This window comes from Zingiber officinale, chromosome 4A (genome assembly GCF_018446385.1).
Source record: "Zingiber officinale cultivar Zhangliang chromosome 4A, Zo_v1.1, whole genome shotgun sequence".
In the NCBI taxonomy this organism is placed as follows: domain Eukaryota; kingdom Viridiplantae; phylum Streptophyta; class Magnoliopsida; order Zingiberales; family Zingiberaceae; genus Zingiber; species Zingiber officinale.
In genome coordinates this window covers 17,130,013-17,155,428 of record NC_055992.1, presented here as the reverse complement: position 1 = coordinate 17,155,428, position 25,416 = coordinate 17,130,013, and the positions used below count along the sequence as shown (strand labels likewise).

At 42.1% G+C, this 25,416-nt stretch overlaps 1 protein-coding gene across 3 annotated transcripts; it reads left to right on the top strand.

Moving 5' to 3' along the window:
• The first annotated feature begins 5,805 nt into the window (after nt 1–5,805).
• Nucleotides 5,806–7,713, top strand: LOC121969642 (WRKY transcription factor 44-like). Of its 3 annotated transcripts, XM_042519840.1 has the most exons (5): nt 5,806–6,099; nt 6,181–6,399; nt 6,494–6,595; nt 6,680–7,243; nt 7,319–7,713. In XM_042519840.1, the coding sequence occupies exons 2-5, from the start codon at nt 6,193–6,195 to the stop codon at nt 7,577–7,579; spliced, it is 1,134 nt and encodes a 377-aa protein (XP_042375774.1). In that variant the 5' UTR covers nt 5,806–6,099; nt 6,181–6,192; the 3' UTR covers nt 7,580–7,713. The 3 variants fall into 3 exon arrangements, with proteins under 3 accessions (XP_042375774.1, XP_042375773.1, XP_042375775.1); XM_042519839.1 differs by having other exon boundaries at nt 5,806–6,399; XM_042519841.1 differs by having other exon boundaries at nt 5,806–6,399; nt 7,356–7,529.
• The last annotated feature ends 17,703 nt before the right edge of the window (nt 7,714–25,416 follow it).

The following is a 25,416-nucleotide window of genomic DNA, read 5'->3' as shown; positions in this document are numbered from 1 at the left end:
CTCGCAAAGCTGATTAATCGTCCCTTCGATCGCCAAGTTGAATAGTTGAAGGGCCCGATCGGTGACTTTGTCGCAGAATATGTCCAAACGGATGTAGGCTTGCTTCAACCTACTCCCTTCAGCATCCTAATAAATCCTCAGCGCCGCACGGGATCCCTCCAGCTCATCCTGAGCGGTGGCTAGCACAACATCTTTGGAGGAAATTTGATCACGGAGGGACTTTTCTTCGGCCGAGCGACTATTCTGCTCGACAGCCAGGAAGTCTTCGAGCTCCTTCAACTTCTGGGCAAGAGTCCGAGGCTTCTTGTTCTTCAATTCAAGGTCATCGATGGCCCATTGCTTCCTAGCATTGGCCGACTCGATCTTCTTGTCAAAAGTGGTGACCTACTTGTTCAACCGAGCCACTAGGGTCTCCTGCTCCGCGCTCTTGCCCGGCTCGGCCTCAAGAAGTTTATTACTCTTCTCTAGGTCGGTCTTCAGCTTCGCAACCTCAGAGGTCAGCGACCCTTGGGAGGAGGAGGGGCCGGTTAAGACTTTGAGTTTCTTGAACTCATCCTCCAAGAATGCGAGCCTGTGGCACATGACCATGCTCTCCACCCAGTACTGCAAATAAACAAGAAATTGTTAGCGCTAAACAGAGGTAAGCCATGAATTTACATTAAAATACTTACGCCGGTGGCCATTTGGGTGTGACTGTTGGCGAGGGCGCCTGGAGGTAGTATCGTCGCACGGGCTTGGGCATCCTCCCAGAATTCGACGAGCGGCCCCCAGATGATGATCTGGTGCTCGGGGGTTCTGGACTGAGCGCTCAGCTTGCTATAGTCTTCCGTTGGCAGATGGAGGATCGCCGTGACAGATCATCGGTCGCTCGAGGCCGAGTGAACAGAGGCCTCCCGATCGGAAGCCGGTAAGATGCCAAACCGCTTAACCTTCAAGGGTTTCAATGGCCTCGAAGACAGCGGCATGAAGGCCACTAGCGGAGCGACTAGGGTCTCTGGTAGCAGCTTGGCCAGGGAGGGTGTCCGATCAGATGATGAAGCCTCCACAGTTGCTGGAAGCGGAGCCGAAGTTGAAGTTCCGACCTGCTCGACCGACTGCGTTGCCGATGTAGCAGAAGGCTTGACCCTTCGCCTCTTCCACCGAGTCAGTGGCACGTCAGAGGAGGCCGAGCCTGATGGTTCCTCGACGGGAATAATGGGGCGCTGCTCTGCCGGAGCCTGTGAGCCCGGGGTGACTCCTCCTCTTAGCGCATGGCTAGCCTCGCCTTCGCCCACCACCATGGGCGCTTCTTCGCTTAGGCCGAGCGGATCTTCGTGAGAGCCAACCGGTTGGAGAGCTCGGCTCGCCTGCTCTTTAGTAGTCACCGCCTCGATCGCCTTGTCCATGAGCTTCGCCTTGCCGGCCATCCGTGCTCACATCATGACTTCTGCTGTAGGAGAAAAAGAAAAATCAGTTAGCATCAAAGGAAGAAGTAAAGAGGTTTCTTACCTCGGCTGTCGGCAGCTGGGTGCGGATCGGAGTCGGGCCGAAGATGTAGAGGACACCCTCAAGCAGCAGTTTGTGGATATCGTACTTCTGACCGGCCAGCATCACCGCAACATTCAAGTAGTCCGATCGGCTCTTGTAGCTCTTCAGTGGGGGTTGAGGCGTCACTTCGAGCTGCCAGTGGGTCGAAAAATCTGGTTGCTCGAGGAGATGCATAAAAAAGAAGTATTCTCGCCAATGTTTGTTGGAAGTTAGCAAAAAATGGGCAGCCTAGTGCACAAAGCTCTCGCTATGCGGGGTCCCAGGGAAGGATCCATTGTACGCAGTCTTACTTTGATTTTTGCAAGAGGCTGTTTCTAGGATTCGAACCCGTGACCTTTTGGTGACATGACAACCACTTTACCGTTGCGCCAAAGCTATCCTTCATTTGTTGGAAGTTGGCATTTTGTTAAAAAAAAAAAAAATACTAAGCCGACCCGGGATTGGAACAGGAAGGTCCCCGATTCGGATTGCTTTGGGTAATAAAAATAATGAAAGACTCGAGAGATAAGAGGGATGTCGTGCAGTCGGAACAAGACAACGACGCCGCACAGTAAACGAAAAGAGTTCGGCACAAGTTGGGGAAGGGAAATGCGGAAGTACTTACAGACGCCGAGAATGAAGGGGTGAATGGGGAACCGCAGACCGATAGTGAAATGGTCCCTGAACAGACAGATGTATCCGGTCGGTGGGGTATTTGGCCGATCAGACAAGGAAGGCAGAATGATTTCGTGATCATGCGGAATTTCAAAAGCGTTCCTAAGGCCCTCAGCATCACCCTTATCGAACCTGGACTCCATGGTGGTATACCAGAGCCCAAGGATGGAGGTCGACGGCCGTGAGGAGCTGGCCATCACAAAAACAGACGCAAAATAGAAGAAAGGTGATCAAAAAGATACAAAAGGGTCGCGAGAATGTCGCGGGAACAGGGAGAAAGACCGAAAAAAATATCAAAGATAGGCGGGATAGGGACAGAGCTTATAAGAGAAATGTCACCGGAAAAATCGAGATCGCCGGAGAGGAAGCACCGAAGATTGCCGGAGTGGGTGAAGGAAGCAGAAACTTGAGCGCCAGGAACTCGCACGCGGAGTGCGAAGGAAGCGGCACAACGAGCTTATAAGGATCGGGCTCGATCGGTCGGAGTCGTCTGATCTAGGTCGCAAAAACCTAGGACGAGATCTCACCGTTGAATTCAAACCGCTAAGGATCGCAATCAATGTCCGTCGCGTCAAACGTGCGGTAGCGGTGGGCGTGACACGTGGCATGGTACTATGGGTCAGCAGTTAATGTAGGCATGGGAACTTGTTTTGCCTTAATGAGAGTGGATTTGCACGATTCCCAAGAAATCGGGGTGATGTCAGATAGCCCACGCTCGCCTGAGGCATCCCACAGAAAATTTTTAACAAGTGCAAACCTCCATCAGGCCGATCAGATGGAAGGAGCGTACTTATGCATGTTCAGTAAACTTCAGCAGGCCAATCGGCAAAAAATGCCACATCCCATTTGAAGTCCATACAGCGACGAATGTCGATCAGGAGGGAATCTGCTCACACAATGGTCGAGTCAGTCAGACTATAGCATCCTTTGACTAGACTTAGAGGGAAGGCTTGTGATGTGGTGACTAGGTGGGGCCCCACCCTACTGTTGCGTGGAGGTCAAAGTCAAGATGGTTAACGGATGGGTGACCAAGTGGCCAATCGAACGAGTTATATGCCGATCGAGGGGATGAGTCATCTCGGGCACAGAGACTAATTAGACTGACGCTCAAGGGAAGTGTCAGAGACTTTACCGACATGTTCTTTCAGGAAAAGCTTGAGAAAGCGTGCCCGTTTTAAGAAGCGTACACACACGCTACAGGAGCCCTATATAAAGGGGGGTCCAGGCATCGGAGAAGATATGCTTTTACGTGATTTCTACTGTTACGTTACAGTTCTCGCTTCTTGTTTCTTCTTGCTCCGCCGAAGACTGACTTGAGCGTCGGAGGGTTATCGCCGGGATCCCTTCCCTGGCTTGGCATTGACACTGCTTGTGTTATAGGCAGGAGCGAAGTCCATTGGAGGTCAGCAAGAGCGCCACACCCCCAGCATCCATCTCTTCAACTTGCGGACAGGACCATCCTATTTGATTATTCTTATTTCCTCAATTTTGTTTCTTTGTTGTAAGGATTATTTTTTTCATCTTTTATTTAAGTAATTAGACATACTTATATCTTTCTTTATTTTAAAATAATTTAGAATACATTTATATTTTAAAATAATTTTTAATATCATAAAACTTATACTTCTCTCTGAATTATATATTACCAAAGTTTGAATATGAAAATTTAATTAATAATTTTACATTTTAAAAGTGAAAAAATTAAATTTTATAAAAAATATTTTTAAATTAATATTTTAATATGTTAAGAAAAAATTTAAATCATCATTTTTATCCCAAGTCTGATTGCAAAAGGTTGAATGAATTTCTTTTCTTAAAATAATGTTAAAAGTCTAAATCTTTAATTTATATTTAGGGTGTTAAATAGACTTAAGTCGATCAAAACAGGGAGGAAGGCAGGCGTCGAGACAGCGGTAACACTCTCCTTGGGTGATGGCGCTTCCTTCTGTGGAGTTTTTGGGCTGGCGGCGCAGACGTGGGAGAGGAAGACCACTGAGTTTGACTTGAGATAGATGAGGCCTTTCTTTTCTTTTGTTCGTCTCTTTCAATTTTCCATTAATATGAATCTGGTCTTGCCGTTGATCTTTCAGGAAAGGACATGTGGAAGTGAAGCACAAGCAGAGGAAGAAGCTTTCAGCAGTGGAATTAATTTCAGCGGTGGAAACAGAGGAGGAATTAAAAAGGGTTAGCAGAGAGAATAAGAGGTAAATTAAAAAGGTCCCTCCCCTGTTGTCCCGTGGAGTTGGGAAGGGAAAAAGTATTAATGTAAATAAATCAAATTAGTTATGGGATATTCAAAACTTGATTAGATAAGAATTTGTTTGAATTTGTTTAATGTACCTCGTTAAAATAAGTAAATCAAGTTTAAGTTTTACCATACTTGACTCATTAGCTCGTGAATATATTCGGTAGTAAGTTTATGAATCGATTTTAAAATGAAAAAAATAATAATTTTGATATTGAATTTATAAATTTTACATTTTACTTATGAAAAATATAGATAAATTTATTAAATTTATTTATTAGAATAAAATTATAAATTTTAATAAGAATATTATAATTTTATCTAAATATATAATTTAATTTTTAATGAATATTTAAATTTATAATTTATATTTATTAAATTCGTTTAGCTCGATAAAAGTTCAAATAAATTTTTGAGTCATTAATATATTCGTTAAATAAAGCTCGATCGAGCTCGACTTGATTATAAATGAGTCAAACTCAAACATTTAAGAGTTTGATTCGACTCGATTACACGTCTAAAAATAAATCAAGTTTTAATATATGATAAAAAAAAAATATAGGAAGAGAGTAAGAAAGACTACGAGAGTAATAGTAAATTTTATTATTTCTAATATTTATCTGAGAATAGTAAAATATATAATGTTTAAAAAATTAATCAATTGATCAATAATAGATAATAAAATTATTTTAAGAATTATTTTAATAATATTAATATTAATTTGATTTAATTGGATGATTTAACTTTTATGATCCCTTTATTTCTTTTAGGTATCATATTAGAGAATATCTGAGATTGAGATCTAACAGAGTCCACGGATTGTTCAAAGTCTAGGAATCGCTACCCATAGTTGTGCGGGTGGTAGAGGCCGAGGCATGGTGGGGCCGTTAGAGGACGTCGGTCGATGCATGGGATTGAGACGAGAGTGACGATCCGGTTAAGTTTACTTGAACTTTAAATTATTTCTTTAAAAGTAATCAAAATTTAGAGTTATCGCAGTATGGATTCTAAAAAAAAAATTAAAATTAAAATCTATCACTCTGACAATCTCCTCCCGACTGCCCCACATTATTAAAAGAATCATCACATATAAAAATTCTCTACAATATCAAGTCTATAATTACTGTGCACGTAAGAAAAATTCTTACCATGGACCGCAACTATGACTCAATACTTAAATAATGATTGAGAAATAATATACGCAAAGAAAAATCTCAAAAATATATTAAGAATAGATATATAAATTTATAGTCCATTATTTTACTTTTGTGCGGACTCCAGTATTTTAAGTGTCTATTCTTAAATATTTTCATAAGATTTTTTCCTTAAGCTATCATTTTTTTCATAATGATCAATAGTTGTAAGGTGTAGCTACTCCACCTTGCCTCATAGCACCGAGGTAAAATGAAAAAATAGTCTTCTTCTACGATTATTTCCCTCTGCCAACAATATTCAGTCAATCACTGCTTCCATTTTCCAAGCTCCTCGTGCCCTCCTTCCCTCTGCCAACCACGTTCGTGCACCTTCTTTTTCAAATCCCCCGACCCCTCAGTATACGCATCATCTTAATTAACCTCGCAAACATTCTGAGAAAATTGAAAAGTTTCTCTCCGGTGCTCGCCGATCGATAACTGCTCTCTATCTAGTTCTTGTTTTTGGTCATATGTTTGTAGGTTTGTGATATTAATCTATTCGGCAGCTCGAACTGTTGGAGTTTCAATTATTGCGAAGAGACGGGATTTGTGTAAATGCAGATTGATGCAGAAATGCAAGATGCGAACAGTACTGTCCAGATCTCGAAGCCAGTGGCGTCGAGGCCCTCTCGCAGCTTTAGTTTCTTCCCCGAGCTCCTCCCCATGAGTAGTTCTCTTGCACCCCTTGCCGATCATCAAAGACCAACAGCCATCGAGCCGAAGACTACCAGATTTGGATCCGCGTCAAATGACTCTGCAGCTAAAGCCGTCGCACTGATGGTGAGTTGAGAATTTTCGACGTCGATCGACGATGATCAGTCGCAAAGAATTAGTTAGTGTGAAGCTGCCTCTCCTTAACCACATCTCCTCGCAGGACGATGCGTCGGAAACGAAGGAAACAAGAACAAATACAGTGTTCAAGCCGACAGCGAAATCGTTTTCTCGGGCCACTGCTTCTCTCCTCCTGTCAAATCTGGTCAGTGTTCGTCATGAGTATTCATTCAAACGTGCCATTGATTTTAATTTTTTTTTTTCTGTGCAAATTTTTTTTAATGAGCAGGCAAGCATTATTGGTTCCACTCGGCAACAGCCAGTCACAAATCTTAATCCGTTTGTGCAACATGAACTGAACCAAGAAATGGACGCGAGAAATCAACAGCAGATCAGGAAGCAAGATCGGCCGTCGTCCTGTGACGGCTACAACTGGAGAAAGTACGGGCAAAAGCAAGTGAAAGGGAGCGAGTACCCGCGGAGCTACTACAAATGCACGCATCCCACATGCTCTGTTAAGAAGATAGTCGAGAGATCGTTTGACGGGCAGATCGCTGAGATTGTGTACAAAGGCGACCACAACCACCCGAAGCCTCGACCTCCGAAGCGACGACTCTCGTCGGGTTCGCAGGAGCAGGCCTTCGTCGCCGACGAGAATAGCAGATCAGAGACGGGCAATCTGCAGTCATGGAGTACTACTGGTTCGCTGTTGCTAGAGGTAAACCCCATGGGATTGTCCTCCTGCAGGATTCCGACGCCTTCTGTACAGGTGGATTTGCCCGATGATCGTCGGATCGATACCGATTGCCGGCGCAGCAACGCCGACAAGGTCGCTAACTCTACTGATGTAGGGGTAAGGGGATGGCATCCACATGGTTAGGAGGGCCTTTTGAGAATTTCATCATTTTTTTTTTTTTGAGATGCCAAGGATTCAGACGCTGCCTTCTCCCTTCGTGACGCCACAGCTCAGATGCGCCGTCGTCCTCACCTCGTAACATCTCACGCTCACGCACGCCGCCATAGGGGACTCCTCTTCCCCTTCTCTTGCCGTGAGAGCCACTGTCGCCAAGCCCGTACCGCCGCTGCCGGCCTTATCACCCTCGCTGCCTTTTGCCCTCCACTGTACTATGTGGCCGGCAATCCTGCTCTTTCTCTCTCCCCCCTTCATCTCACTAGTAGTTGTCCGTGATTTATTTCCTCTGTGTTGACCCTGATATGAATTGGCGGGGACGTTGGGGCGAACGTATTCGCCTATGCCACAACTGTAGTCGAAAATAAGTAAATCTTTGGATCCTGTGCAACTCACCCCATCATCATTTGCCCTCTCGGCTGTCGTGATTTACTTCCCTCGTGATAGCCTAGGTCAGGTGTGACGGGGGAACTCGGGGCGAGCGATTTCATCTTTTGCCACTGTAGTAAAAAATAATAAAAAGTAATTGATTTTAATTAATTGAGATTTATTATATTTGACATCACAATCATATGAATCAAATAGTAAAAATAATACTTCCAAATCTATTATCGTATGTAATATTTAATCTTTCCATTATTATTTGCACAACTTGTATAAATAAACCTATTGACTTTAGTAAATACAAATCAAATAATTATTTTCTATTCTATTTCTTTTCTTCATCTATTAATTTCAACACCAGTCAGATCTCTCTCGTCGTCATCGTACATGACCTTCCTTCGCTTCCTTCTCATCGCGCCCTACGCCAGACACTCCCTCGCCACAGTTCTGTTGGTGCAACCTTAGGTCAAGGTTGACCTGGTTAACCTGACTCGAGTTGACCTGACTCGAGTTGTATTTTGATGTTTGACTTAGGAAGATTGTTGGTGCAACCTTAGGTCAAGGTTGACCTAGTTGAGTTGTATTTTGATGTTTGACACTCGTGGAAGAGTTGTATTCTTGATATGGGACAAGAATAGATGTTTGGGAGATTATTGGTGCAACCGTAGGTCAATGTTGACCTGGTTGACCTGATTCGGGAAAGAGTCCAAGTATGGAGACTTGGCAGCAAAAAGTCCAAGTGTGGAGACTTGGCACGGGAAAAGTCCAAGTATGGAGACTTGGCATTGGAAAAGTCCAAGAATGGAGACTTGGCACGGAGAAGTCCAAGCAGGGAGCTTGGCACGAGGGAAAGTCCTAACTGGGATGTTAGGCAGGAGGAAAGTCCTGGTGAGTGAAGCCAGGCAGTGGGAAAGTCTCTAAGTTAGGTGGAAAGTCACAGTGAGTGAAGCCAGGTGGGAAAAGTCCTAAGGATGTTAGGTAAGTGAAAGTCACAGTGAGTGAAGCCGAGGCGGTGGGAAAGTCCTAACTTGGATGTTAGGCGGTTGGAAAGTCACGGTGAGTGAAGCGAGGCGGTGAGAAAGTCTAGCGGGATGTTGGGCGGTGTAAATCTGGTGAGTGAAGCGGTGAAAACCCTAGTGAGTAAAGCTAGGTGAAAGTCACAGTGAGTGAAGGCAAGGGAAAATCCAGATGGATCAAGGGTGATCGGACATCCGGTGATGGGAAGTCCAAGTAGGTCATAGAAGTGACCGGATACTTGCACGGAGAGAAAAGTCTAAGTGGGTCAAAGGATTGACCGGACACTTGGCGGAGAAGAGGGAGTGACTGGATGCTAGGCGCAATGTACCAACAGTCAAGATTGACCGGATGTTAGTTTGGACTTGGTTTGGGCGAAAACCATGAGTTGGATCGATCGGTGATCGATCGGTGATCATGAATATTACGATCGGTGCGGTGGCCGATCGATGCTATCGATAGCATCTTGTGTGATAAGCGATTAGTCGGTGACCGTTCGGTCGATCGGCGAGCGAGGCGGGCGCAAGAGGGCTGATCGGTGCGGGGCCGATCGATTACGCTGATCGGTCCCGGACCGATCAGAGTTCGATCGATGCTGATCCGGACTTCTGATCGGTCCATGGACCGATCAGGGACGGAACAGAAGCGAAGGTTAGGAATAGGATCGGTCTGTGGACCGATCCACATTGAGCCTGATCGGTCCACAGACCGACCAGGCACTAGCCGTTGCGACACAACGGCTAGATTTCTTCTGTGTTTCTTCGCTTTCTTCGCAGGTTATAAAAGGAGGGCTGCTGCTGCGTACCTTCTTCTTCCTTCTTCTTCTTCCTGGATTGAAGCTTCTGCTTCTGTGCTCTGAGGTTCTGAGTTTTGTTGAGCTCGCTTCCGAAGCTTCGCGTGAGCTTCCAGTCGTCGATCAGCTGCTGCGTTTGGGTTGTGAAGTTGCTGCTTCATCGCCTCCGGTCGACAGAGAAGGCAAGCGAGTGTTGCATTCATATTGTGTTTGTATTTGCTTCTTGCTTTCCTTGTACTCCTTCTTGTTGTTACAAGTATTGTGGCGAGGTTTCTCCACCCACAAGGAGCATTTATTAGCCGGTTCTCCGGGGACTCATCCACCGACGGATTGATAGGGCTCGTCCACCTTACGGACACGCCGAGGAGTAGGAGTATCATCTCCGAACCTCGTTACATCGGTTTGTTTGAGGTTTGTTTTTCTTCTCCTCAGTTTCTTCCTTGTATTTCCGCTGCGACTAACCCTAACTGTAGGAAGAACGCGAGAATTTGGGGCGGCTATTCACACCCCCCCTCTCTAGCCGAGTACGAACGATCCTAACAAGTGGTATCAGAGCAAAGGTTTGCTCTTCATCGGATTAACACCCGGGGAGCACGAGCTAGAGGATGGATCTACTCGGAGAAGATGTCACCATTCCACCCTTCTACGAATGCGGTGACTTCGCGTATTGGAAGGTAAGGATGAAGTACTTTCTTATGACTAACATAATGAATTGGTTTTGTGTACAAGAAGGTTTTACTCCTCCGGTGGATAAGGAAGGAAAACCTCTTGAGAAGAAGGAGTGGACGAAAGAACAAATTCACAAATCCGAAATCAACAAAGAGGTAACGAGAATAATTGAATTTTCATTGCCTACTAACATCTTGTGTAAGATAGGTTACAACAATGCCAAGGAATTATGGGATAACTTGGCCAAGTACCATGAGGAGAGCTCCACTTCAAATCATGAAGAGGAGACAAGTGAGTCATCAAGTAGCTCACATCATGGAGGAGAGGAATTAGAAGTTGAGGGTTACTCAACATCTAAGGACGAAGAGGAGGAGAGTTCTTCTTCAAGTTCGGAGCAAGAAGAAGAAGCTTCTACCTCCGAAAGGGATGAAGAAGAGAGCTCGCATCCACCCTCAACCCTAGGTAACTCAAGCAATTTAAGTTCAATTAAATTACACATTATGTGCTTTGAGTGTAGGGAACATGGACATTACAAGAGTAAGTGTCCGAAGAGGGTAAGAAAGACTCCACCGGCGCCAAAGGTCAAGGAAGCCGGAGTCCCGAAACGCAAGGGCAAGGAGCACATCGTGTGCTTCCAATGCAAGCAAAGGGGACACTATAGGAGCCATTGTCCGAGGGGGAGGCAACCTCACAAGGGCAAGAGACCGGGCACATCGATAGGGGGAGCTAAGGCAAACCCTAAGGTATCATCTAAGGTTCATTCTTACACTTCTAATAAGATACATGCTAGTAGTCTTATTGCAATTGTCAAGAATGATAAGCATGATAATCATAAAAATCAATACATGTGTTTAGGTGCTAAACATGTCAACCTAGATAGGGATACTACTAGGAATGCTATCCCTAGGATTAACACTTCTAAAGTTAAGGAAAACCTAGGTAGAAACCCTAAATCAACTAGACACATGCCTAGGAACACCTCAAGAAAGAATGACAAATCAAAACTTGAGGTATTAGAAAAGGAGAATCAAGTCTTGAGGTCAAGGCTTGATACCCTAGAAAAGGCCCTTAAAAATTTAGAGAAGTCAACTCTAGGGCCTAAGGGTCAAAAGTCCCAGGACAAGAAAGGTTTGGGTCACAAATCTAAGTCCCAAATGGTCAAGCCCACTTACCACAGTGTTCCATTCGATTATGGAACAAAACCTAGGGCTAGGAAGACCATTACCAAGATTACAAGGGGAGTCACCCCTATAGTTGACCTTGATGAGACCCAAATGACCAAGGCTTCAAAGCCTAAGAGGGTCATTAGAAGGGTTGCTAGGGAAGTCATCCCTAGTGAATATTTAGTGAACCCAATGAGCTCAAATAGGTATTGGGTTCCTAGGAGCATCTTCTCTATCCCATAGATGGGTTAGAGAGTGTCAACTCCAATTAGAAGGGTAGTTAACCTAACTTTGAGGAAATTGACACTCAAGGAGCATTTTCAAGGTTTTGATAACTTTTGAAAATGAAAAAGAATTATTATTTCCTCCTTGAAGAGTAATTTGTGCCATATTTGAAAAATATCGATTTTAATCTTATTTGGCACAATTTAAGAAAACCTAGAGAAATACCATAATTGGGATTTTGGTTTTCTCTTAGGGATATATGGGCAATCTAGGGTTAGATTTTAAGTTAGCTAAGGCTAAGGATACTTAGATAGGGAATTTAGGTATTTTATTTGTGCTAACTTGCCATGATTGGTTGCCATATTTCATGCCATGACATCATATTTATTTTATTATCATTTGAAATGTCATGATAATGCTTAGGCTAGTTTATATGTCATGCTTTATTTAAGTTTTCAAACTTTATGCCATGACATCATGACATTGGCACATGTTTTTACTTATGATATCATTATATGCCATGTCATCATCTCTTGCATTATAATCAATGAAATTAATTTGAGGACAAACATATAATTTGATATTGAGATCAAATTAGTGTTTAGAAAATGCATGAGAACTTAGCCTAAGTTGACCTTAACCCATATCTCACATCAAATTGACTTGAATGTGGTTTGATACACCTTAGATGTGTGAGAGATATTAGGATCATGAGTTAGGATCAAGGTGCATTGTCCTTGTACCTAGATGACCCTAATTCAAGAAATTAAGGATCATAGGGAAAGCTTGTGTACAAGTCATGTACATCTAGCCCTAAGATTATGGTCCTAAATTTAAATGGTTTTAAAAGCATTTTAAAATTGATTTGAAAAACCTTGATGAAGCTTTCCTAGTGATAGCATTCATCATTGAACATTGTGATACAAAGTTGAGTTAAACTTGAACTATTTCAAAGTTTTTGAACTTTGTATCAAGATTGAAAAATGGAAGTTATTTTCATAGAAAACTATTTTTCCATGATAGTATATGTTATGAGGAATGTATCCTCAAAATTTCACAATTTTTTGAATTTTCTGGAATTTTCTAGGAGTTTCTGAATTTCGGGAAGGAAATTTCAGAAATCTGCCTATCAGAGTCTGGATCGGTCTGGGGACCGATCCAGGTAAGTCCTGATCGGTCTGCAGACCGATCCAGTGAGTTCCAGTAGCACGAGTGCGATCTGGTGAAGGGCTGATCGGTCTGGGGACCGATCAGGGCGTGCCGAATTTCTGATTTTTCAGCTGTTGTCTGAAATTTCAGTTATGGAAGTGGTGTTTTTGGATTTCTAAAGGTTTGGAACTCTCAAAGACATTGTTGGTGCAATGGTCAAAGGGGGAGTTGACCTTTAGGGGAGTTTACCTAAGGGGGAGTTTTTACTCCTTAAGACTTTTGAGGATTAGTGATATGGGATTATCACTAAGTTGATTGTTGAGTTTAGTATCAAGGGGGAAATTAAGAGTTTCAATGAAAGGTATGAGACTTTCATTAGGAAGAAACTCTTGACCTTGATACCCTCCTTTTTCTTTTTGATGTGTGTCAAAAGGGAGAGTGTTCATTGGAGAATTATTGGAGAACCCAAGTTGGGTTATCGGGTTAACCTAAGCTAGGGAAAGAATGTCAAGGAATGTTCAAGAAAAGAACATTGAAATTCTTTTGATGTCAAGGGGAGAATTATTGGGGAACCCAAGTTGGGTTATCGGGTTAACCTAAGGGAGAATGTTCAGAGAATGTTCAAGGAAAGAACATTGGACATTGGAAGATTGTTGGAAAACCTAAGTTAGGTTATCGGGTTAACCTAACTTGATTATGGGTTTGTCAAACATCAAAAGGGGAGATTGTTGGTGCAACCTTAGGTCGAGGTTGACTGGTTGACTGACGAGTTGACCGACTCGAGTTGTATTTTGATGTTTGACTTAGGAAGATTGTTGGTGCAACCTTAGGTCAAGGTTGACCTAGTTGAGTTGTATTTTGATGTTTGACACTCGTGGAAGAGTTGTATTCTTGATATGGGACAAGAATAGATATTTGGGAGATTATTGGTGCAACGTAGGTGATGTTGACTGGTTGACCTGATTCAGGAAAGAGTCCAAGTATGGAGACTTGGCGTGTAAGTGTGGGGGCTTCGCAAAAGTAAAAGGAAGAATGGAGAGTTTAGGAGGAGTCACTTCTAGCCATCCGAAAGTCCTAACAAGTCTTAGTGGGTCAGTGTTGACCGGACACTTGGTGTGGAAAGTCTGGTGAGTGAAGCCTGGTGGAACGAAAGTCCTGGTAAGTGATGTTAGGCAATTTGAAAAATCCTGGTGAGTGAAGCCAGGTGGGAAAGTCCTAGCGGGTTAAGCTAGGTGATGGAAAGTCCTGGTGAGTGAAGCCAGGTGAAAAAGTCCTAGTAAGTGATGTTAGGCAGTGGGAAAAGTCCTGGTGAGTGAAGCCAGGTGAAAAGCCCTAGTGAGTGAAGCTGTGTAGAGGAAAATCTTGGTGAGTTAAGTCAGGTGATGAAAAGCACTAGTGAAGTGAAGCCAAGTATATGGAAATCCAGATGGGCTAAGGCTGGTCGGACATCTGGTGATGGGAAGTCCAAGTGGGTCATAGAGGACCGGATACTTGGCACGAGAGAAAAGTCTAAGTGGGTCAAAGTTGACCGAACATTTGGCATGAGGAAGAAGGCCCAAGTTGGTCAAGAGATTGACCGAAAACTTGGTGATGAGTCCCGATCCGGTGATCTGAATATTCGATCGGTGCGGTGACCGATCGTGCTATCGATAGCATCTTGTGTGATAACGATTGTCGGTGGCCGTTCGAGTCGATCGAGCGAGCGGGGCGGGCGCGAGAGGGCTGATCGGTGCGGGGCCGATCGATCTGATCGGTCCCCAGACCGATCAGTAAGTTCCCTGATCGGTCTGTGGACCGATCAGGAGGTTCCCTGATCGGTCCATGGACCGATCAGGGGTGGAACAGAAGCGAAGGTTAGGAATAGGATCGGTCTGTGGACCGATCCACATTGAGCCTGATCGGTCCATAGACCGATCCAGGCACTAGCCGTTGCGACACAACGACTAGATTTCTTCTGTGTTTCTTCGCTTTCTTCGCAGGTTATAAAAGGAGGGCTGCTGCTGCGTACCCTTCTCTTCCTTCTTCTTCTTCCTGGATTGAAACTTCTGCTTCTGTGCTCTGAGGTTCTGAGCTTTGTTGAGCTCGCTTCTGAAGCTTCGCGTGAGCTTCCAGTCGTCGATCAGCTGCTGCGTTTGGGTTGTGAAGTTGCTGCTTCATCGCCTCCGGTCGACAGAGAAGGCAAGCGAGTGTTGCATTCATATTGTGTTTGTATTTGCTTCTTGCTTTCCTTGTACTCCTTCTTGTTGTTACAAGTATTGTGGCGAGGTTTCTCCACCCACAAGGAGCATTTATTAGCCGGTTCTCCGGGGACTCATCCACCGACGGATTGATAGGGCTCGTCCACCTTACGGACACGCCGAGGAGTAGGAGTATCATCTCCGAACCTCGTTACATCGGTTTGTTTTTCTTCTCCTTAGTTTCTTCCTTGTATTTCCGCTGCGACTAACCCTAACTGTAGGAAGAACGCGAGAATTTGGGGCGGCTATTCACACCCCCCCTCTCTAGCCGAGTACGAACGATCCTAACAAGTTCAAGCTGTTGTTGCCTCTATCCGCAAGTTGCCCCGCCTTCAGATCCGATAGGCCAACACCCCCGCCTTTAGATCCAACTAATCAGTGCCCCCACCTTCAAATCTGACTAGCTAGTGCCCTCATCTTTAGATTCAATCACTGTCATTGCCTCTGGCACATATCCGATTGCCACCACCATGTCCTATAATTACCACTACATGTGGGTCGCTTGAGCTGCATCCAGCTTCCAAGTCCTCATTGTTGTGCACCATCGTTGTACTCAGCCTCCGCTGTCGCAATACTTCATTGTTGACCGAGTCTTTGAGCCATCATCGCCGTCTTCGGCATCCGAGCCCCTTTAGCCCTCTGACTCCCGGAGCCCTCTTAGATCCAGTGCGTTTCTAGTCGGTTTTGCCAACCCAGCTCTTTAGTTGGCCCAGTCGATCCTAATCTAGCTCTTCAGTCAGTTCATCCAACTTTAGGAGCTCAACTCCCCGATCGGATACCCAGCTCATGACTGATCGGCCCTGCCATTCAGACGCTTTAGCTAATATCTAGTCGATCTATCTAACTCCAAGGGCTTAGCTCCTCGATCAGATACTCCAGGGGCCAAGTTTCTCAATCAAATACGTTTCTCAATCAAATACTTTAGGGGCTCTGCTTCCCGATCGGATATCCAACTGATGTCCAATTAACCTTATTGTTTGGATGCTCCAGTTCACCTCCACTCCGACCCAACTCCTCTCCTAGGCCCAGATATTCAGATGCTCTAGTACAAGATCTTCAAATATTCTAGTACGTGCATTGACATGACACATGAAGCAATATGGTGGACGTCACATGATCCCACGAGATTTTCTATTGTACTAGATATGATTGATGCAACCTTCTAATATGATAATGGGGCATCTCTCATACCAGGACATTGCATCCTGTCAGGAGCACACCATTCCCTCTAACAACTGCGAATGTGATATCTCCCTCTATTAGGTATAAAAAGTCCTGTCCCTACATGCCAAGGTATGTGCGCGAACACAAAGACACATATTACTTTATTACATTATTCATCTTCTTCCTTTCCATCGATGGGGATTTGACTTGAGCATCAAAGTGAAAGGTCGGGGTAGTCCGATCTCTATTATAACTACTCCCCCCCCCCCCGGGGCGCTCTTTTACTCTTTGCAGTATCCTTTAGCGACGGGGATAGCTCACCCTCTTCTTTAGAGGCTCCACGACTTGGTCAATATCAAAAACAACACACCCTCTCCTTCCTTCTGGTTATGATGACGTGGTCAACATTAGTGACACCTCACTGGTAGTCTAGTCCTCAATTTCAGACAAGATAAAAATTGGCATCGGTTATGGGAATGTACGCCTGATCTGAAATATAAAAATGGATGACACCAGAAAACTCTCTTACCTCACCATGACCCCGGAGGATTTTGAAAAACACATCGCCACTATAGTGCAAGAAGAAGATGGAATTTTTAGGTGTCATTCTTGTATGAACGTTTCGATAGAAGCTCATGGATCTTCATCTACATGAGAACTTTATTCTTCAGGTATTTAGTGATCCTGTCCGGAAGCTGAGAAAAGTGGACCGTCGATGACGTGGTGCTGGTGTTGATCGTGAGAAGACTTTGAGCTAGAAACCAGGAGGAGGGGATGAACTGTCCCCGTTGCTAGAAGAATCTGTAAATAGACCTGGCTTGCCCTAGCCTTACACTTCGACTCTCGAGAACCGTCCCAAAAATATAGTAAGAAGTGGGCTAAATAGGAGATTAAGGAAACACATGAAAAATGGACGAGGGGCACATACCCTGGCCCAGGGGGCACCCTTGAATAGATCGGTTTGTTGGTCATAACACTGGTCATAACCGCTCAAGTTAGTTTTCGATGATGTCTTGTATCAAGAAGATGAATAGTGCAAGAGAATAAGTAAAATAATTATATGTAATAAGGAGTCTCTCTCCTTTTTCTCCTTTTCTCCCTCTCTCCTTTTTCTCCCATTCCCCCTCTTCCACCCTTTTTCTTGCGTGCGGGGCAAGGTTTTTTATAGGAGGGTCATATCAAGACAAAAGATGTCAGAGGGTCATCATATCCTTGTCTATGTGTCAGAGGGTCCTGTCCAGACAAAGGAAAGAGGTCATGTTACCTTTGTCTAAGTATCAGTAGATGAGATAAAATGGGGTGATGGGCTAAGCGTCTAACGGGATTTTAATGGATTGAGTTGGTTATGTTCTACTCTGCCAGGAAAGATGGTCGGTTGGATTCTCTGCTCAACCACGAATACTAGCTCGTCGGATGATATTTTTCTGGGTAAATTGGTTGGCTTGACTCTCCTCTGCTAGGCAAACTCGTTGGTTTTAGAAGAGTGCTGGGCCGCCCAAGTCTAGGTAGGCCTGCCGAGCGAGTCAGCCGATCTAGGTAGGCCTGTCGATCGGGTTGGCCGATCCGATCGCCCTAGTCTAGGTAGGCCTGTCGGGCGACCTTAGTCTGGGCCTACCAGGCGGGTCGGTCGGTTAAGTCTGTCTATCAAGTCTAGTCTATGAAAGATGGTCATTGACCTCTCTTAACTTTGACCCTACTCAGCATGTAATTTTGACCCCCTTTTGCATCCGTGGTAGCTTTTAATACTCACCGTATCAGTCAGCATAAGAGCTTAGTTTTCAATTATACTCCCTCCCCAACTCCACGGATATTCAGGAGTCAAACCATCGAGATATTATCTCTAGTGAGGATCGATATTCTATTCCCCCCTCCACTGACTCCGTGCATTCTTAAGAGTCGCGAGATTAAGCTTATCACTTATCTTTAGCGAGGATAGGTATTTTATTCTCTCCCTAACTCTGAAAAAATTTGGGAGTCGAGGGATCGAGATATATCTAACAAGCATCGGTATTCTACTCTCTCCTTGACTCCGCGATCACTTGGGAGTCGCAGGATCGAGCCTTATTACTCTTTTCTGTTGGTGCAGTTAGCACTAACGGTCTAACTCAGGTTTTGATGAATGATAAATCAGGTTAAGTTAAGCTTGTCGTGATCTAACACTCTGACCGAGTGTGCAGACGAAGTCCAGACAGGTCGACTGGCTGACCGGATGTCTGGCACGAAGTCCAAGCGGGTCGACGGACTGACCGGACGCTTGGCGAGAAGTCCAGCTAGGCCGACGGGCTGACCGGATAGCTGGCGAGAAGTCCAAGCGGGTCGACGGGCTGACCGGACGCTTGGCGAGAAGTCCAGCTAGGTCGACGGGCTGACCGGATAGCTGGCGAGAAGTCCAGACGGGTCGAAGGGCTGACCGGACGTCTGGCAGGTGAGTAAAGATAAGTCACTGGAAGGGAGTGACTGTGAGGACACGTTCCCGGGAAGGGAACATTAGGCGTCGATCCGACTTAGATCCATTTCAGATCTCTAAGTCGAGATCGTGACTAGATTCTGGTCTCGGAAAGACGAAATCTAAGTCATACTTTTTATGTCAAACTTATAAACTATGTTAACACTCTGTTTTGTAGGATATACATTATTTATTTGCCTCGGACTAACATTGTCTTGCAGGAAAGCTGGTTTCTGGAGAAAGGTGGTCCGGGCGCCCGGGAGGCTATTTTTATCCAGATCGATCGCGCGTCGCCACGTGGAGCTCGCTGGTTGGACCTGCCACATCTCACTAGGGCGCCCGGAAGGGATCCGGGGCGCCCTGAGCCTCATATAAAAGGAGAGTCAGGGGGGAGCTTCAAAAACAACTAAAAAAGAGAGATCTCATACTGCTTGCTCTGCTGCTCTGCGCTCCTGCGACGGTAACAAAGCTCCGACAACGCGCTTTTTCTTCTTTAGTTAATTTTCTTGTCAGTATCGCTTTAATTTTTATTAGCATTTCATCACTTAGTTTGTAATAATTTTTTGAACTGCTAGTGATTGTCCACCGAAAGCACTCTTGTGTGCGGGCCTTGGAGTAGGAGTCGACACAGGCTCCGAACCAAGTAAAACTGGTTTGTGTTAGCGTTGTTTTTCTATTTTCGCTGCGCGTAACTCTTTTCGAACGAATTTTTTAATCGATATTCACCCCCTCTATCAAAACTTCACGATCCAACAAGTGGTATCAGAGCATGTACCGCTCTGATTTGGTGCAACCATCAATCAGACAAGGGGGGAAATTTTCTTTTGTTTTTTTTTCGCTTTCAGTTTTACGTTTAATTCCAAACTGATACTATTATCTTTTTGGAAAGCTTTCTCGTTGCAATTAAATCTAAATTGGTGCAAACACCAATTTAGTTCCTTTATTATCTTTTAGTTCCTCCCGCACTGCTAATCCAAGACCAAGTCTTGGGAATTTGCCTGTCTATTTTTTATTGTGTGCAGGAATTAAAATGTCTCAGTTTGAAGGCTTCAGCACAGTACGACCTCCCCTTTTCAACGGGGATGACTTCCCTTACTGGAAGAAGAGAATGGAAGTGTATCTCAAGACGGACTTCGACCAGTGGATGAGCGTCACCAGACCCTACAAAATACCAGTAGACAGTTCTGGGAATTTACTAGATCCAGAAGATTGGACATCAGACCTAAAAAAGAAGGCATCAACAGAGAACAAGGCAATCAACACCTTATAGTGCGGATTGACTAGAGAAGAACTAAATCGGGTCGGACCACATAAGAACGCCAAAGAGCTGTGGGACAAACTGATCGAGCTGCACGAAGGAACCAACGATGCTAAGGTAACAAAAAGGGATCTACTCTTAAATAAAATATTTAATATAAAAATGCAAGAAGGGGAAACTGCAAGTCAGCTGCATGCGAGGATCAAGGACATCCTCAATGGGCTCCACGCAATAGGTCATCAAATGGAGAACCGGGACTTGATAAGATATGCACTGAATGTGTTTCCACGTAATAGTTTGTGGGCATCTATTGTGGACGCCTACAAAATTTCTAAAAATTTATCTAAACTTAAATTAGACGAGTTGTTTTGTGAATTAGAACTACACGAACAAACTAACGTCGGGGCCGAGAAGGGTGTAGCTTTGTTTGCAGGTTCCTCCAAGGAGAAGATAAAGAACAAGTCTGAACCTGAAGACGACTCCGATTAGAACTCTGAAGATGAAGAGCACCTAGTGAACTTGATAAGGAAAATGTTCACCAAGAGGAAAAGGAGCTTCAGCAAAAAAGACCTTCAGAGGATCAATTCTCCAACTGACCAGAGGAGCGTAACATGCTTTGGATGCAACAAAAAGTGCCACTACGTAGTTTACATCATGGTAAACTATGCTGTAATTTTGGGAGAGGTGATCTTTTTCTTATTGCAGTTCTCTTAGACTATAATGTCTCAGTTTGCCAAAGAAACTCCCTAGCAATGTTGACAAAACTCTTATGGAAATGGTTAGTGCCTTAAGCATATGAAAGTCATGACGCTATTCTTGATGATGATGACCAACGTATGGGTCAGTGTCATGCTTAGGGTGAAGTCTATTTAGCTGTAGATGGCCCTCTATAGTTCCTTCCACCACCAATGATAGCCACTGTCATTCACCTAATTGACGCATCAAGAGATATTGTCTTATCCTAGCTATTATTGATGACCAACATATGAAAGTTATGATGCTATTCTTGATGATGATGACCAACGTATGGGTCAGTGCCACATCCAATTACGATTTGTAGACATTTCCTACATTTTTAAAAAATATACAAACATTTTTCAAAAACAAAATAAGCTAGAGCTAATCATTCTCTAAAAGAAGATATTATATTAAGACTAATTGGGTAGTAATTAAGCTAAACATGAACATAAAAAATCAAGTTTTGTTACTGCTTCAATTGGATGACAACTTGTATGCATGCAAGAAAACAACAATATTAAAGCATTGCTATAATAATATCTGGTTGAAAAATAATGTTATTAATAAAACAATAAATAAAAAAACATGACCAAGGCCACGACAGGGGAAAGACAACAGCGAAGATAAACAAGGCAACCAATGTGGTGGTTGCGGTAGTGGCAAGGTATCAACCAATTAGGTCTTGTAAGCAACTAGCGTCGTGTGCAACAGCCACCGCGCGATTAGGTCACACGAATGACCTCGATCGCATGAGTAGGACGCAACTGGTGTTGCGCGTTCTAGAACAGAGAAGAAGGCTGGAAAAGAAGCAAATGAGATACCTGAGCTATCTTATTCGGTGGATCGTGGAAAGAACGCTGGAGACGAAGATCGCGTGCACCTTAAGCCGGAGGGTTGCGCGCCTTAGAGTCGTGCGTGATTTGGAGCCCGAGAAGAAGATTGCTTTCCCCTTAAGTCAGAGACATGCCTCTCTTAAGCTGTGCTTGATTTGGGACCGGAGAAGTGGATCGCGTGCACGTCGGAGGAGAAATCGTGTGCGGTGCAGCCGAAGAAGAAATCGCCGTGTGCGCCGACGAAGAAGAAAACGCGCGAGTTCGGGATTTGGGAGAGAAACGCACAAAATAGGGTTTAGGCTTTCTTTATTATTTAAAATAAAATAAATTTATAATTACTTAATAATTTATTTCTCATATTATAAACAGATTTATTTCTGTTTATAACAACTTTAAACAAATTTACAAACAAAAATAAGTTTCGTATCAAATTTTGTTACTAATTCGTATTTATTTTTGTTTATAAAAATTAATTTATAAATTTTGTTTCTAATTTATTTCAAAATCCGTTTTAAATTTTTTTTCTATATTATTTTTTTAAAAAAGTTAAATGAAATAATAATTCTGTAGCAAATCCGTTTATAATTTATTAAAATTTAAAACAGATTTTTGTTCTGTTTTAAAATTCTGTTTCTGATACCCTGTTTTCTTATAGTATACAAGAACGAGTGTCCGAAATTGAAAAACGAGAAACCAAGGGCGACCAAAAAGAAAGCTCTTAAAGCAACGTGGGACGACACTTCCTCGGATGAATCGGAAGCCGAAGAATAGAAGAACAAGAGTTACCTCGCGTTGATGGCCCGCGAAGAAGAATCGGAGGAAGAATCGGAAGACGGATCCGAACCTGAATCGAGCCACGAGTCCGTACTCATTTCCGAAGGTTCCGAAGAGGTATACCAAAATTTAAATAAGAAATTTTTTAAAATTATTTCTTGCTTTAACAATAAATTAGTTAAAATAGAAAAAAAAAATGAGTTGCTCTTTGAAGAAAATCAAAATCTCAAGGAACAAATAAAAAATTCAAATCCAACTCAAGATCTAACACTTGAGGAGGAGAACTTATCACTAAAAAATGAAATTAATAATTTAAAAGAAATGTTAGAAAAATTCACAACAAGATCCAAAAACTTAGATTTAATATTAAATAATCAAAAAGCAATTTATAATAAAACCGGACTTGGCTATAAGTCAACCTCAAATAAAACATTCAAGTCATTAATAACCCAACACAAACCAACAAAACAAGCTTGGGTTCCGAAAGCGTGTTTAATCACGCAAGTAGGACTCAATAAATACTACATACCTAAAGAAAAAATATTTTATATAAACTCGAACAAATCAAGTCAAAGACCAAAATACAAACCTAAACAAAAAAATTTTAAATCTAAAAATAGTAAAACTCAACAAAATATAAACTATCACCAAGTAAAATATAATTACAAAAGAAATAGACATAAACCAAGAACAAAATTAAATTAAATGACCATTAATTCAGGGGGAGGCTCTAGAATAGCTGACACCTCTAAAACTAACCTACCCGGCAGGGTAACCCTAACCAACCTACCTGACAGGGTAATTAGGATTAGTTAAAAAGGGTTCAAGTTTAACTTGAAAAATGGTACTGGTGAAATATTGGATGATAGTACGTTAGGGAAACTTAGTCTATGCATGTCTAGGAAGATATGGCTTCGACCTGGTGCATTTGGCTAAGTGGAACTGACCGAAGCTACCATTTATGAATCCTAACCAGTTAGACCAAGGTTTTGTACTAAGTTCAGTGGATAGGACTATTTAGAAAACCTCGAAGGCATGGTTACTTTAATGATGTCCGAGTGACTCATCATATCCCAGAAGTTTATCCAGAAAACGCCTATTTGTTGAACCTAAAGCCAAATCTGAATCTAACACAAGTTAAAAACAAACTCTAAAATTGAATCTAGTTCATCTCACAAAATCATAGAATTCCCTGATTGAAAACATAGATCGGGTGAGATGACTAAGGAAATTAAAACTAAATTAAATTAAATTAAACTAAATTAAATTAAATTAAACTAAATTAAATTAAATTAAATTAAATTAAATTAAATTAAATTAAATTAAATTAAAATTAAATTAAAATTAAATTAAATTAAATTAAAATTAAAATTAAAATTAAATGAAATTAAATTAAATGAAATTAACTTAAATTAAATTAAATTAAATTAAATTTAAATTAAATTAAATTAAATTAAATTAAATTAAATTTAAATTAAATTAAATTAAATTAAATTAAATTAAAATTAGATTAAATTAGATAAACTAAATTTATTTTAAAATTAAAACCTTCTCTAACTTAAATATTATTTTAAAAATTAAAACTTAAATTTAAAAAAAAAATTACTTTAAACTTAACGTAATTCTTTTAAGTCCACCAGTCAGACTAACCCCAATTCCTACCTATTATAGGAAACTAAGTGGATTTTGGATAGTGGTTGCTCCAAACATATGACTGGAGATCACACAAAATTCACTCATCTCACCTACAAAAGCCTAGGAACAGTTGCCTTTGGGAACAACGACAAACTCAAGGTAATTGGTATAGGTAACATCGAACTAAAAATTGACTTTATAATTACAAATGTTTTACTTGTTGAAAATTTCAAGTATAATCTCTTGAGTATTAGTCAACTGTGTGATACTAGGTATAAGGTTAGATTTTTATCTACAGGATGCTTAATCAAACACATAGACAATCCTAACATAAGCCTAAAAGGGTTTAGGAAAGACAACATCTATGCGATTAACCTAACCACTTCTTCAATTAAGTGTTATCTAACACAAAAAGAAGAAACCTGGTTATGACATAGAAGAATGTCACATACAAACTTCAGAAATATAAGTAGACTAAATGGACTAGTTAGAGGACTACCAAAATTACCTAACCTTGATTCAACCATATGTAATGCTTGTCAACAGGGTAAACAAACAAAATCTACCCACAAACCAACTAATGAATCACAAACCAACTCAATCTTAGAATTGTTACATTTAGACTTATTTGACTCCCATGGAGTCAAATCTATAAATGGAAGTCTATACTGTCTAGTTATAATAGATGACTATTCTAAGTTCACTTGGGTAAAGTTTTTAAAAAATAAGGATGAAACTTTTGAAATTTTCACAAACTTTTGTAAACAAGTTGAAAATGAAAATGACCTTAAAATTAAAAGAATTAGAAGTGATAATGGGGGAGAATTTAAAAATCATAACTTTAACAAATTATGTCTTGAAAATGGCTACTATCACGAATTTTCGTGCCCTAAAACCCCCCAACAAAATGGGATTGTAGAAAGAAAAAATAGAACATTACTTGAGGCCTCTAGAACGATGTTAAATGAATACAACTTACCTAAATATTTTTTGGCAGAAGCTGTTAGTATAGCTTGCTATGTACAAAACAGAACAACACTAAACAAAACCCATAACAAAACATTTTTTGAAGTTTATTACAATAAACAGCCTAATATAAAATACTTTAGAGTGTTTGGGTGCCCAGCGTTTATCTTAAATACAAGAGAACATTTAGGAAAATTCACCTCCAAGGTTGAAAATGGAATTTTCTTAGGATACTCCCTAAATAGTAGAGGTTACAGGGTTTACAATAAAGTTACCTTAAGAATTGAAGAAACCACTAATGTGAAATTTGAAAAATCCAAACAAAACCTAGAACAAACACAACATCAATCAAGTGAATTTGTTCAAGAAAATAATGACTCTGAAGGAACCAACCAAATCCTAAGTCATAAAGAAGAAGAACAACCTCAGGAGAGTCAACCCCCTAGAACAATAAGAGTTAATCCAAATCATTCAATTGATCAAATAATTGGTGACCCAAATATTAGGGTTTAAACTAGATCCTCCTTTAGAAACCTAAGTCAAATATCTTTAATCTCAAAAATTGAACCCAAAACCATAGCCGAATCACTACTTGACCCAGACTGGGTCATAGCTATGCAAGAAGAATTAGCTCAATTTGAGCGTAATGAAGTTTGGGACTTGGTACC